The 14,507-nt window shown below is 38.5% G+C and overlaps 2 protein-coding genes across 2 annotated transcripts in view; both read right to left on the bottom strand.

Moving 5' to 3' along the window:
• Positions 1–14,507, bottom strand: part of LOC107696866 (bifunctional heparan sulfate N-deacetylase/N-sulfotransferase 2-like) — a 133,724-nt gene that overhangs the window by 96,204 nt on the left and 23,013 nt on the right. Inside the window, exon 2 of the mRNA XM_016497403.1 lies at positions 5,317–5,421. The gene's annotated coding sequence lies outside the window, so the exon portion shown is untranslated. The remainder of the gene's footprint in view (positions 1–5,316; positions 5,422–14,507) is intronic.
• Positions 1–14,507, bottom strand: part of LOC107696865 (regulating synaptic membrane exocytosis protein 1-like) — a 99,177-nt gene that overhangs the window by 81,140 nt on the left and 3,530 nt on the right. Inside the window, exons 3-6 of the mRNA XM_016497401.1 lie at positions 12,626–12,797; positions 12,439–12,534; positions 11,926–11,988; positions 11,202–11,288 (exon numbers count right to left, since the gene is read on the bottom strand). Of these exons, the coding sequence (XP_016352887.1) occupies positions 11,202–11,288; positions 11,926–11,988; positions 12,439–12,534; positions 12,626–12,797 (418 nt within the window). The remainder of the gene's footprint in view (positions 1–11,201; positions 11,289–11,925; positions 11,989–12,438; positions 12,535–12,625; positions 12,798–14,507) is intronic.

Raw genomic sequence — 14,507 nt, 5'->3', positions numbered from 1 at the left:
GGCAGATTGTCCAGAGTCAGATCCCATTCAGTGAGCAAAGTCTATAGCCATTAGCAAGACATTAGAAGACTTAGGAGCAGGTTCTTTTCACAAAGTTTCTGAATCTTCCTGGATATTCAGGGGGAAAAAAGGATTGGTTAGGATCAGAATAGCAACGAATAGGCAGGACCGGAGTGCAAGATGAGAACAATGGTAGACGGATAGCTGGAAGTGAAAGACAATACAATAACGTGAATGAAGGAGAAAGCATGAGGGAACTATAGAGAGATGGAGGGAAAATCAAATGGCAATAAAAGAAAACATTCACTCTACAGGGGCAAGTCCAGTCTTGTGAAACAATCCATCCCGTCACTCTAGCAAGATAGCAGCCAGCCTATTAAACACTGTGAGCTGCTATAATCTGCTCAGTGTTTGTATCAGCTCCACCTCTGTCCCTCACAGACACCGACTTCAGCAAGCGTGATGGAGAATGTGCAGAACTGTGGTCATGGTGACAAAGCTGTTGTCATGGTAATGAAGAGGTCAGGGTCTGGATGCTAGAGGTTAAAATCCTTAGATGATTTTTTTGCCTCTTGAGAAAACCAAGGACAAACTATGAACTCTGCATATTCTATGACTACCTCAAACTCAAAAAATTCATCAACTCACAGTTCAAAAGACAAACAGTCATCCCATCACTAATAAACACAACCCTACCCTACACGTCATGCACATTTGTCAACCATACTCGTTACACAAAATGCATTGTGTTCAAAGCGAAATGCATAATTTCTGCACCACCAGCATAAACTGGAATCATAAAAATATTTTTTAGGAAAAATCAGTTTTCCTTCTGCCCTACCTTTAACATTTGATATGATCCGAGGATAGCAAAAAGAACCAGAAAGGAAAAATACATATTTTAATAGAAAAACAAAATTGTACACATCATCCATTAGCTTTATCCTATTTAAACACTCAAGCTGCCTAAAAATGGTCTCCAAGTTACCATCCCATAATGTTCAGCAGGGGCCAGGCTCTTGTAATGGTGTCTCTACGCGTGCAGACATGTCAGTGCTGGAATGCAGCCACAAAGCCCTGTGCTGCCACAACCTCTTACAGCTGGAGCGGTCGCCATAGACACAGCAGGGTCACTGTGAGGGCAGCAGGTTAGAAAACACAAAACCTCACTAACTACATCAAGACACGCAAGCCAAAGTCAAAGCTGCGCTTCCCTCCTGGACCTGAACTCAAAGCACTCAAAGTGACAACACAAGCTATGAGTGGAGAGAGAAAACATGCGGGGGGAAAAACAACAACCCCGGAGGAGGTGGAGCACAAACTCAATTCCTCAGAGGTGCTGTAAAAAGCCAGAGGGCCTGAACCAAAACACACATGAAAAATGACTTGGCATGAGAACAGCATAAAAATGGCTGCGGTCTCCTGCTCTCAAGCTTGGTGACCTCCATACTGAGCCACTGTAGGCAACTAATCAGCAGGCTGCCAGCAGGCTGTGCTACAATCAGTATTTTGATACATCGTGACACATTCTCAATAATGTATATATTGCATCATGACATGTCATCCAGACTTGAGGTAGCAAACTCATTTCAGGTGGAGGGCCATGTGGGAGGAAAACATGTGGTCCAAATTACTTTGTTAAAAAGTGGTGTGCATGTACACATACTGAATGAAGCTTTTAAAGGTAATGAAGTTGGCATCAATCAATGTTCCCTCTAAGCTGCTCATGTACATGGCGGTGTACTTTTGAAGTTATTCCTGCACAAACGCTGCACAGAAGCCAACTCAAAATTATGGGGCGGAAAAAACTTGAGTTAAATGAATGAGTTAAATGAATATAATACATTTCAACTGTATGTCCGTATAGTTCAGTATAGAACTGAAGTTGAGCGAAATCATTTGTGGAAATGATTAATTCGTGACAGAATTAATTCATGAACAGTAGTAATTCATAAAGCTGAAATATAGACGTGCTTATATTCAAAACAACAACACTCTTACTTGTGTGATATTGCTTAATTATATATCATTAGTGGGGTTGTCACTAAAAATTATATTGGTAATTGAGTAAGCAGACAATTATGTTGATACATACTGATACATTTTTGCAAAAATTCATAAAAATAGACTTGAATAGGTGTGTTAAATGTCAAAATTGAAACCATACCGATACTGGTATCGGTATCGGGCCCGATACTGGTCTCCTGTACTCGTACTCGTTAAAATGCCCCGATACCAAACGCCGATACCACACAGCATGTGATAAGCACCATATTCAAACAAAGAAACACCAACAACGGAACAACAGACAGCACAAAGGAGTTAAGGATGTCTACTACGAAGTATATGTATGCAATGAATATAATGTTAAACATTCAGTATTAACGCCTGTATAGCTGATGTGAGCGAGCTGATAAACAAAGCACGCTGAGTGGATTGAGCGCGCGGCGGCACAGATGCGCGAGCTTGTCGAGTGAATATACCTTTCTCACAGACATCACTGGAAAGTTTGTAGTTCGGTCAGATATGTCAATAATCAGATTCAATGATCTATGCTAAGCTACAGCTAAAAGTGCTACCGCCAGACCCGGAGATCGGCTGAATGGATTCGAAAACGGTAAAACTCAACTGTTTAACTCTAGGGGAGTTGGAAAATGAGCCTATTTTCAAAAATAGTGGAGTGTTCCTTTAAACATAACATGAAAAAATATATGAAATCACTCTGAAAGTGCAAAATATCAGCCATTAGTAGGCCATTCTACCATATCATCTTCAAAACAACACAAACATTAACAAACACAGGCCAGCACTTATAAGAATCCTTTTCTTTTATAGGGCTGCGGTGAGTTTTGCAGTGCTATTATAACCTGTTTCTTTGGTTATTAAACAGGAGCCTAGTAACTCAGTCTGCTATTTGGCTCTCTGCAGTGGGAAAACAAAATCCAAAACCTCTGGGAGGCACACGCTGCTGGCTGAAAATGAAAAGGAAGACTGAATGGAAAAGCACTGTTAAAAGCAGGGAGGCAGATTGGATGGAGGGATTTGTGACAGGCCCCCAGTGTGTGACTCACAACAGGAGGAGGGCCCTTATGTTTCCTTTTGACATCCAGTGCCACCTATTTAATCTTATCTTCCTCCAATGTGGAAAGGAACGGATGATGAATTCAATAGAAGATCATTATTCTCCGCAGTATAAAAACACACTGTCCCAGCACACACACACACACACATACTTACACCTGCTGGCAAAAAGACCGCTACAGACGGACTTCCTACTGAGAGCACACAGAAGGGGGTGGGGAAACAATACACTGCATTTTTTAATTGGAAAAACCAATCTCTTCCTTGCAGTGCCTGACCATCAACAATTAGTAGAAAAACGTATATCTCAAACGGCCGTGTTGCTGTATGAAAAATGAATTTGCACTTTTACATTTTTCCAGAGCACAGTACAGTACACAAAACTTTAACGAGACTGCTCTGAATAAACCTGTCTGTTTCTGTATATGTTCTCAAGTTCATATGTACGAGCGTTTGTTTGGATTGAGACTTTAATTTGTTTGTGGCAAAATCTCTCTCTTTAAAGATCAAAACCAAAAGATGGCTACTTTCTAGGGCTAAAAGATAACCTCAATATTTTTTCTGTCTTGTGATGATTTTCAATATATTGATATGATTTCCATTCGATTGGAGGAACCATAATTTCAACCAAACTGCCATGGCTGCAAATCATATTCAAAATGTACAATGTGAGTAAAATATTGTAAAAATCTAGTTTAAAATGATCAAGGCATGTTTGGGATAAGAAAGATTTTTTTTTTTAAAGAAGTCTCTTATATTCTGGCTATATTTATTTGATCAAAAATACAGTAAAACAGTAATACTGTAAAATGTTTATATGAATATATGAAAATTTAATTTCTGTGTTGAATTTTTAGCAGCCATTACTGCAGTCTTCAGTGTCATATGATCCTTCATAAATCATTCTAATATGCTGATTTTGTGCTCAATTTGGTGCTTATTTAGTGTCGTATTATTATCAATGTTGAAAACATTAAGCAGTTGTGCTGCTTAATATTTTTGTGGAAATCCTTGATGAATAGAGAGTTTAAAATTATTAAAAATTATCACCCAGCCCTACTAGTTATCCAACAACTTTTGAAACACTAAATCTACCAACGCACTAATAAATGCATAAAAATGGCTGCATTGACAGCCAGGCCTTCAAGCAAAGGAAAGAAGACTTCACCTGTAAGTCACCCAGGGTAATCTATAAATGGTTGGCTACACAAACGACGGAACAGCACAGTCACACCGCTACCTCCCTGTCATGTCTGTGACAGCTACACAAATGCCCACCAGTTGATCTGCTGAACAACCTCATTCTGAGCTGCCTGAAAACACAGATGAACTCAGCTGAAAGAAAGAGAGAGGCACTACAGGATAGGGAAGGTTTATTTCTAATATAAGAGGTAGAGAGAACAGTCCTCTAATTGGAGATTCTGGCCAAAGAAATCTCTAAACAATGGTGCCTCAAAACAGCAAGCACTAAAGGTTTGGATTCGAGAGAGAAGAGTGCCAGCCAGGACGGCACCCTGCTGGGTAAAAGGACGTCCAGCAACTGAATGATCCTACAATAAGCAGAAGTGACAAAAGAACCATTTGGTACCACTGACACTACATGACACTCCAATATGGAGGATTAATGTTTTGATGGTCCATGCATGCAAAGCCTTCCTTCATACCGAACAATGCAGCCTGCTGGTATTTCGAGAAGGAGAGGGGAATAGGGGAGTTTGTCCAAGTATGGACTCAAAAAGATATGATTGTTTAATGGGGTCTATATGCACATTTTCACAAAACAATATGCTTAAAGGGATAGTTCACCCAAAAATGAAAATTTGATGTTTATCTGCTTACCCCCAGGACATCCAAGATGTAGGTGACTTTGTTTCTTCAGTAGAACACAAACAAAAACATACACAGACAAAACCAAATTAAACCCTGCGGCTCGTGACGATACATTGAGGTCTTAAAACATGAAACGATCGGTCTGTGCAAGAAACTGAACAGTATTTATATATTTTTTTTACCTCTGATCCACCGCAATGTCAGGTGAACTATCCCTTTAACAATCCAAATGAAATCTTAAACGCAAGCATGATTAATGCTCAACTCTTTATAAAAGCCATGAATTCTGGTACAGCCAGGTAAAGCAAATACATTAAGCTCAGAGACATGTCAAAAAGTTAAACATTAATTCCTGTGACAAATCCTACATATACCATCCTATATACATGTATATAGAAAACCCACCTGAGACTGAATTTCTCACAATGACAGAAGCGCAGTGTGGGCTGTGAAATGAAGAGGCTCTGGAAGAACATGAGTTTCCATTGTTAAATGGTCAGGAACAGCGACCTATTAAAACAAGAGACACTTTATAAGATTATATTGCTCAGAACAGCACTGTAACAATCACATTCACTACACGCAAAAGGGTTTACTGGCTTGATCTTTACAGCCCTTCAGTGACCTTATCAAAGACATTAATTACTTTTTTTTTTTTTTGTAGTTTTTACGTATTGTTTTTCCCAGACAGTGGTGTACTTTGCATGCAATGTTTGTTCTAGCTACCTGTCCTAGAAATTCCCACTTATGTGATAAGAGCACAAGCTAAGAACATGAAGAACTTTTTTTCAAGACTTGAATGATGTCACAAGTTCTCTCTGGGTAAGTATTGTTACACAAAAACAAAATAAAAATAAAATACAAAAAACGGTATTATATTAGGTGTTTTCGAGCTATAGAGAGCAGACGGCTCCTTATGCTTTCGAATCGCTCTCGCGGTACTTTGATGTCATACACTGATCGGTCTGCGCAGGACAGCTTCAAGTCGAACACACCTAAACCAGGTTTAAACCTACTCTGAAACTCAGAGTTTCAGGCCACTGGAGTCTCATGAAAAAAATAAACGTTTAATACAATTACTCTACGTGCTTCCTGAGTTTGTGTTTATAATTTTGTGGCATTCAGAGGCATTTAGCACTCATATTGTTTTTGAAAAACTCGGATTGGCATTTAACAATCAGTTTCATTTCACAGAAGTAAATCTTCTCAGGTCTGGCAGGGGACTGTACAAAGGAAACAGCCCAAGCTAACCACAGTGACAAGGCCTGCCTCTGTTAGCAATGCAAAAATGCTCAAAGCTCAATCACATCCCACGCTTTGTGAAAATGTTTTTTGTTGTTTTTTTTTTGTTTTTTTTATAAATTTCTCAAATGATTAGCGCATTAAATTATTCTCCCTCATAATCGGTTCTTGGAACGTTTTCAAAGCACATGGCACAACCCAGTTCGGTAGTGTATAAACAACCAAATGCATGCCAGATTATGCCTATCAATTACGCACTCATCACGTCCAATTAAAACATCTGGGATTAAGGGATTCATGATTATGATCTTAATCAATCCAAATAAAGCAGGTGACACCTGATGACCAAACAGCACAAATACACCATCAATCAAATAGTAAACGTGATGCAAATCCTTCAAATCCCTGGAAAATGAAGACAGCATGAGCATGGCATAGAAAATACGACTTTTCCTATTGTCATTCTCCACAACCTTGAATCTGCAATAATACAGTGCTCATTAATACAAGAGCTCATTAAACTTGGAAATGTATGCTTCAACTCTCAACATCAGAGAACAGCAGTCTCTACAGGTGCACAATCTGTAAATTAAAATCATGCCAAAAAAGCCCAGAGCCTGAATCGTGGTCCCCGCTCACCTCATTGTGCGCACACATACACACAAATTAGACACTGTTCAATGAGCACTCTGCATTTCTATAGGAGCCCGGCAAGTCCCATTTGTTTACATGGCACTAATTAAGTGTGCTTTACTGGAGGAGCAAAAGTGCCAACAATGAGTCCCTGTGTTGGGAATGAGGGAACGTCTCGGGTTCTGTTCGTCAGTCCTGCATTACACATCACAGCCATTACAAAAACATAAACGGTAATGAAAGCAAAAATGACCATTGCAAACAATTCATTAGTAGGGTTAGATTGGGGAAGATGCTCTCCTTAAGTAACAACAGGGTGATGATGAATATTCTATATTACTAATAAAGGAATTAAATGGAGACTTTTGCAAATTCGGATACATCACAAAATTAAAAATTATGAAAGGGAGTCATCTTGTCCTACGACTAAGTTAAACTTAACACATCTGACATTTGATTTTCGCAGAATGTTAAAAATGTCTGAAATAATAATTCTTTTGTGGAGGGAAAAAAACATGTGCAGGCCACTTTTATTATCCAAACATCACAGTGGGAAAAAAAAAAACAAGTGTTGCTACTATTTTTCTGAAATAAGTCACATTACGCAAGTAAAATGCATTACGAGTTCTGTTTCTGGTTGACTTTAACAAGCTGAGCAGTAAAGGACAATACATCTGCCCTTGTTATCTTTATATTGCACAAGAACTTTAAACATGTCAAGACTGTTTTCAGTGGACAGAGCAAAGGTTTCATCTTTGAGTGATAAGGATCTTAAAGTGCCCCTAATATGCAATTTTTAAGGTTCCTAATATTGTTTTGGGAGTCTCCTACAATAGGTTTATATGCATGCAAGGTCAAAAAATGCTTTCATTTTATCAAAATATGCCTTTAATATAACCTCATTTTCCAACAATTCTCAAATGATTCATTCGAGGCAGTTCTAAGATTCAGTGTCTCTAAACCCCTCCTTTTCGTGTGCCTGCTCTGATTGGTACAGCACGTGTCGGAAACGATTAGGGATGCAGCGATTAACCGGTTTCACGATTAACCGCACTTTAAAACGTCACGGTTAATTAATCGTAAAGGCTTCGCTACACGAAGAGTGTTTCTGTTGCACGGAACAGAACAGTTGCAACTTACGCAAAACGAAAACAAAGTTACACTAGCGGTGCACCATCTTAAAATGCCGTGCTTATCAGAGAAACGGAGGCTACTACACACACTAGATTAACTATGACAGAGGGACCAACAGCGAAGCTTTATTTCCACCAGGGAAATGACTGAAGTCGATAGTGTCGGAGCATTTTGGGTACACCACGAATGACCAGGGTGTCATTTAAATATTGCCGTAAAAAAACTGCTGCTAAAGAGTGAATGCATAAGGGAAAATACACGGCTAGCTGTGCATTGAACAATTTTAAAAACCAAAATCAATTGACGCGAAGCTACGGGCCGCTTCAGATCAGACAGAGATGAAATAGTGCGGTAAGATCACACTTATTTGAATTAATTAATTATAACATTTAGCTACTTGAATCAATTATTCGATCGATCGATCAAGAGAGAGAGAGGTGACAGTTGCGTGTGTGAAATAGTCTACCTGCGCGTCTCTCTACAAACAATGAAGCTCTGAGTTTAGTTACTTAAACAGCGATTTAACCTAGGGTGACCATACGTGCTATTTTTCCAGGACGCGTCCTGGCCAGGATTTGTTTTGGCTTTACAGACGGTTCCTTACGCTTTCAAAATGCTCTCGAGGTATTTTGATGTCAACACCGATCGGTCTGCACACGCAAACAAAGCAAAAACCTAGATATTTTAGGCAATATAGAAATCCTGGCCAGGACGCAAAATGGCACGTATGGTCACCCTAATTTAACCCCCTTGTTGATGATGAATATAATGTAGCGATTCAGTATCTAAGCCATTTTATTAAAAGTCGAAGGGCAGCGTTCACAACGTTTGTGAGATCTCCGATCTCACAGACATTATTTCCAGGCCACGTAGCCTACTACTACTACTACTACTAAAACGAAACAAACATAATTTTTTAAGGAATAATCACACAAAACATTTCTTCCATGTGTGATGAGTCGGCTGCCTCCCCCTAATTATCAGCATCACCCCGGCCCTTAATCGCAGCCCTTCGCCAGGCTCCCGACAGGATTGGTTGCGTGAGAGAGGAGGGGCGCTGAAATAGCCAGGGCAGGCCACGTGTAAAATCATACGAATCATTATAAATATTATTAAAATGAATACGTATGGATGACAGTTGATTACAATAATAGTTCAGTTTATTCCCCTCATTTAGTTTCTCCTGTGGGATAAATAAAATTAATATTAGTCTCATATTAATAATTAGGGGTGTGACGATATCCTCGCGGACGACGCGCAGACCTTTCAGATATATTTGCATTACACTGGCTCGTTACCTGAACCGAATGGAGCCTCATCGCCGCCGCTGTTTAAATGCCGAACGCGCCTCTCCTCGGGAGACCGGTCTCTTCCCCGTGCATGCACGCTGGTGTCCTCGTGGGTCCAGGAAGAGTGCGGAGAGGGACTCCCGTGCCGCCAGAGTCGTGATCTGCCGGACCCGGACCCGCACCTGTTACACGGCCGTCTGGCCAGGATGCCGGGCCATCTAGTCCCTTTGCACGCCGTGGGCAACGAGAAGGATGCAGCCGCTGGAAGAAGCCGCCGCGCCCCGGACTGGAGAGGGGAGCGCGTGCGGCCGCCGGACTCCGCCCCTTACCTGGACCCTTCCTTCCTGATCACTGCCCTTCCCTTCACGAACCCCGCAGCACGATGAGGACACCAGATCCCGTTTATTTTGGACACTTGATTCCCTGGACACTGTTTATTTTCTGTTAATAAAAGCCTCTCCGAGGCCTGACGCCACGACCCACTGGTCGTCCCGCCACACGTGTTTAAATTTTATTAGTAAATCCCCTTTGTTTGCCAAAAAATCCTGTTTGCTTAATTTTCAATAATTAAAAGATAAATGATAAATTAAATTTGTTTTATGCCTTCATTTGATAACCAGAAAAATGTAAATACACAACACAGAATTTCTGAGGGAAAATTCATAAGGCTACTTTAAGAAAAAAAAATTTAATAAATTAAGTTGTTTTATGCATTCAAATAGACATGCTAAATCACAGAATTTGGTAACAATAAAAAATATAAATAATATGGTGAGAACAAATAAAACATTTCATAGGGCAAACATTTACATTTTTGTTAAACTTTTAATAAATTGATATGAAAATGTATATGTTTAATGATTTTAATTCATTAGACATGCTTTTTAATTAATAAAATTTAATTTAACTACTAAAAAGGTGTCGAGAAAAATTTTAATGGAATTTGGAAAAAAAATAAAACTGAATTTAGGAAAAATAAAAAGGATTTCATAGGGCCCTAACTATCCCTCAGCCTTGCTTCCACTTTAAAGGGATATTTGTTTATTTATACTATTTATAATTTTTGTGCAATTACTTGCCTGTCAGTTGAGTTTGTGGCAAAACATTTTGCAGTGTTTACATATTGTTTATTACTGCATAAAATGTATTAAAATAGATGTTTAATTTCATAAAGTACAAGTTGATTTCAAAATGCACCTACTTTTTTGCATTTAGTGTTTTTCAGTTGAATAAAAGACAATTTTCCCCTATATATTTCATCATTGAGGATTTCTTTAAAAAAAAGTCAAAAAATCTAATCTCATCTCGTTCTCATGAACCCAGTCTCGTATCTCGTCTCGTGGGATAAGTGTCTCGTCACACCCCTATTAATAATGCTTCGTTAACATTGGTATTTATTATCCCTGTTTTATTCATGTCAAAAACCAACAAGATTTTTTTTTCACCATATTTCCAAGTTCTCTACCTCAGGTCCAAAAGAAATAAAGAATGTACAAAGTGAAAACACTAAATACTTTTTAATTAGTTATTTTCAAAAGGGAAATACTGTCATGGATGTTTACAGAGCAGAGGTGTCCCTTTTTTTAATTCCAATAGGAGAGATGACCTTTTGTTTGTCTTTATTATTATTAATTTGTGCTGTGGGCCTATTATTGGTTACTGTGTTGTTTCTGTTTCAAAAGGCAGCAATAAATAACACTTTAAAATCTAGAGTGTTCATGTGATTTTATACACTAGTAATGTTGTGAAATGAATAAATGCATAATAATAGTAATAATCGTTAAACCGTGATTATTCCTCAGACAATAATCGTACCAACAAAATCTATAATCGTTGCATCCCTATGCACCAGCATTCTGTATATTGCATTAGCTAATCCATAATAAAAGCGCTCTGGAGATCTGAGTGAGTTTGAGCGTCACAGATGCTATGAAATCCTCATTTAGTCAGAAAGGATGCCATGGCTTAAGTGTTCGTTTTTGGCCACCTTACCTGTAAATATCCTTATGAATTCCATTGACTAATAAAGGCATCTTGGGAGGCAGAGTGCTACTGTACTTAGATGAACTCCTGCCAACACTGCATTAACATGCAAGCAAGCAAGTGCAAGATGGAAGATGGAAACAAAAGATGTATCAAAATCACAGCTGTGGTTAGTCCACTCAAACAGCAAAAGAATGTCAAAGGCCACACACGCAAACATGCAAAGATCACTCCAGAGGCAACTCCCTCATTCTAGATCATCTTTTTTTCCTGTCAAACACGATCAGAATTTAATCGAGGTCAGTAACGAACAGAATAAAAATAAACGTGTCAAAATGACACTTCAGCAAAATGAGATTGTTATTTTCAGAAAGCAAACGGTTGTCGTGACGAGGTATTCGTCTTTTAGGCTGTACGCCAAAAGCAAGTGGAAAGTTCCGCTTGTAATGTTTCTTGTCAACGAACTGCTCTGAAATATTAGAGTGGAGAGGCGAAGAGTTTGACAAGAAGCGTTCGAGAGAGAGAAACTGGCATCAACGTTCAGAGCTGTTTTAATTGAATAGAATAACCTTCAGGCTAGGCGAAAGAAACAGGCACAAGGAGTCTTTTCAGAATGAAAATTATATTACCAGTTCTTATGACACCAAGATAGTAATATTGATTTACACAGTAATCTGAATACAACAATAGTATAATTTACAGATTGGTGGTTCAATTCTGGCCTTTTCTTTACCTTTGGGTGTGCAGACACTCTGCGCTTCTACCCCGCATTAATCTGTCTATCAAGATGACCTCACTGCAATTACCATGGAGATGGAGGACACATAGGAAAATAAACAAAAAAACAAAACAGACCAATAAACAAGCAAACATAAAAGAAAAAATGGGCACCAGTAAGTGAGTTAGAAGAGGAAGGGTAACAACCTTTAAAGCCAGAGCAATACACAAAGGTTAAAAAAGATGTGTCTTCCTGTACGATCATCTCTGTCCATACAAACCTTTCAGTGGTTTAATCCTTTCAAAAACACTCAGTCACATGTGGCTTGGCTTTAACCCACCTTCTAAAAATGGTGCAAGTCCTTTGTAGATTAGCAAGTCTCGAAAACGTAATTTCTCTTTCCAAAAACTGAACTTCTCTTTCCAAGAAACAGTATTTTTATGGAAGTAAATGAAGGCACATGGAAGTGATTATTCACAATAAGGCACACTTGTATACACTCGCTTGGGCCCGCACATTTCTATTTACCTGTCATCTCCGCAATCTCTCTCTTGCACACGGGCACGATCGTGGTAGCGTGTTGGGGAACGGGATCGCCGGCTGTGCTGGACCTCATCCAGACTCCTTAGAGAGAAAGACAGAGAGAAACCAGGGTTTTAATGCAGGTTACAATTATTTGGCAAATGATAAATCCTAACAATAGGTAGGGATGTACCTCTGTGCAGGGATGTTGGCTGGGCGGGACCGTCCCCTGCTCGCTTCGTCTCTGTGTGGGGACACGGACCGTGAGCGATACTGAGTTGGCCTGATCTGGTCTGGAACCTCTAATGTCGTTGCTCGGTCTCGGTCTCTGTCCCGTTCTCTTTCTCTTGATTGGTTTTCTGTAGCTGTGATGACACAAAGAAGAGGGGAGCGCGTGCGGCCGCCGGACTCCGCCCCTTACCTGGACCCTTCCTTCCTGATCACTGCCCTTCCCTTCACGAACCCCGCAGCACGATGAGGACACCAGATCCCGTTTATTTTGGACACTTGATTCCCTGGACACTGTTTATTTTCTGTTAATAAAAGCCTCTCCGAGGCCTGACGCCACGACCCACTGGTCGTCCCGCCACACGTGTTTAAATTTTATTAGTAAATCCCCTTTGTTTGCCAAAAAATCCTGTTTGCTTAATTTTCAATAATTAAAAGATAAATGATAAATTAAATATGCCTTATGCCTTCATTTGATAACCAGAAAAATGTAAATACACAACACAGAATTTCTGAGGGAAAATTCATAAGGCTACTTTAAGAAAAAAAAATTTAATAAATTAAGTTGTTTTATGCATTCAAATAGACATGCTAAATCACAGAATTTGGTAACAATAAAAAATATAAATAATATGGTGAGAACAAATAAAACATTTCATAGGGCAAACATTTACATTTTTGTTAAACTTTTAATAAATTGATATGAAAATGTATATGTTTAATGATTTTAATTCATTAGACATGCTTTTTAATTAATAAAATTTAATTTAACTACTAAAAAGGTGTCGAGAAAAATTTTAATGGAATTTGGAAAAAAAATAAAACTGAATTTAGGAAAAATAAAAAGGATTTCATAGGGCCCTAACTATCCCTCAGCCTTGCTTCCACTTTAAAGGGATATTTGTTTATTTATACTATTTATAATTTTTGTGCAATTACTTGCCTGTCAGTTGAGTTTGTGGCAAAACATTTTGCAGTGTTTACATATTGTTTATTACTGCATAAAATGTATTAAAATAGATGTTTAATTTCATAAAGTACACGTTGATTCCAAAATGCACCTACTTTTTTGCATTTAGTGTTTTTCAGTTGAATAAAAGACAATTTTCCCCTATATATTTCATCATTGAGGATTTCTTTAAAAAAAAGTCAAAAAATCTAATCTCATCTCGTTCTCATGAACCCAGTCTCGTATCTCGTCTCGTGGGATAAGTGTCTCGTCACACCCCTATTAATAATGCTTCGTTAACATTGGTATTTATTATCCCTGTTTTATTCATGTCAAAAACCAACAAGATTTTTTTTTCACCATATTTCCAAGTTCTCTACCTCAGGTCCAAAAGAAATAAAGAATGTACAAAGTGAAAACACTAAATACTTTTTAATTAGTTATTTTCAAAAGGGAAATACTGTCATCGATGTTTACAGAGCAGAGGTGTCCCTTTTTTTAATTCCAATAGGAGAGATGACCTTTTGTTTGTCTTTATTATTATTAATTTGTGCTGTGGGCCTATTATTGGTTACTGTGTTGTTTCTGTTTCAAAAGGCAGCAATAAATAACACTTTAAAATCTAGAGTGTTCATGTGATTTTATACACTAGTAATGTTGTGAAATGAATAAATGCATAATAATAGTAATAATCGTTAAACCGTGATTATTCCTCAGACAATAATCGTACCAACAAAATCTATAATCGTTGCATCCCTATGCACCAGCATTCTGTATATTGCATTAGCTAATCCATAATAAAAGCGCTCTGGAGATCTGAGTGAGTTTGAGCGTCACAGATGCTATAAAATCCTCATTAGTCAGAAAGGATGCCATGGCTTAAGTGTTCGTTTTTGTC

This window comes from Sinocyclocheilus anshuiensis, unplaced genomic scaffold (assembly GCF_001515605.1).
Source record: "Sinocyclocheilus anshuiensis isolate Anshui unplaced genomic scaffold, SAMN03320099.WGS_v1.1 scaffold1224, whole genome shotgun sequence".
Lineage (NCBI taxonomy): Eukaryota > Metazoa > Chordata > Actinopteri > Cypriniformes > Cyprinidae > Sinocyclocheilus > Sinocyclocheilus anshuiensis.
The sequence above is the reverse complement of the archived record's forward strand: the minus strand, read 5'-3'. Positions and strand labels throughout refer to the sequence as shown.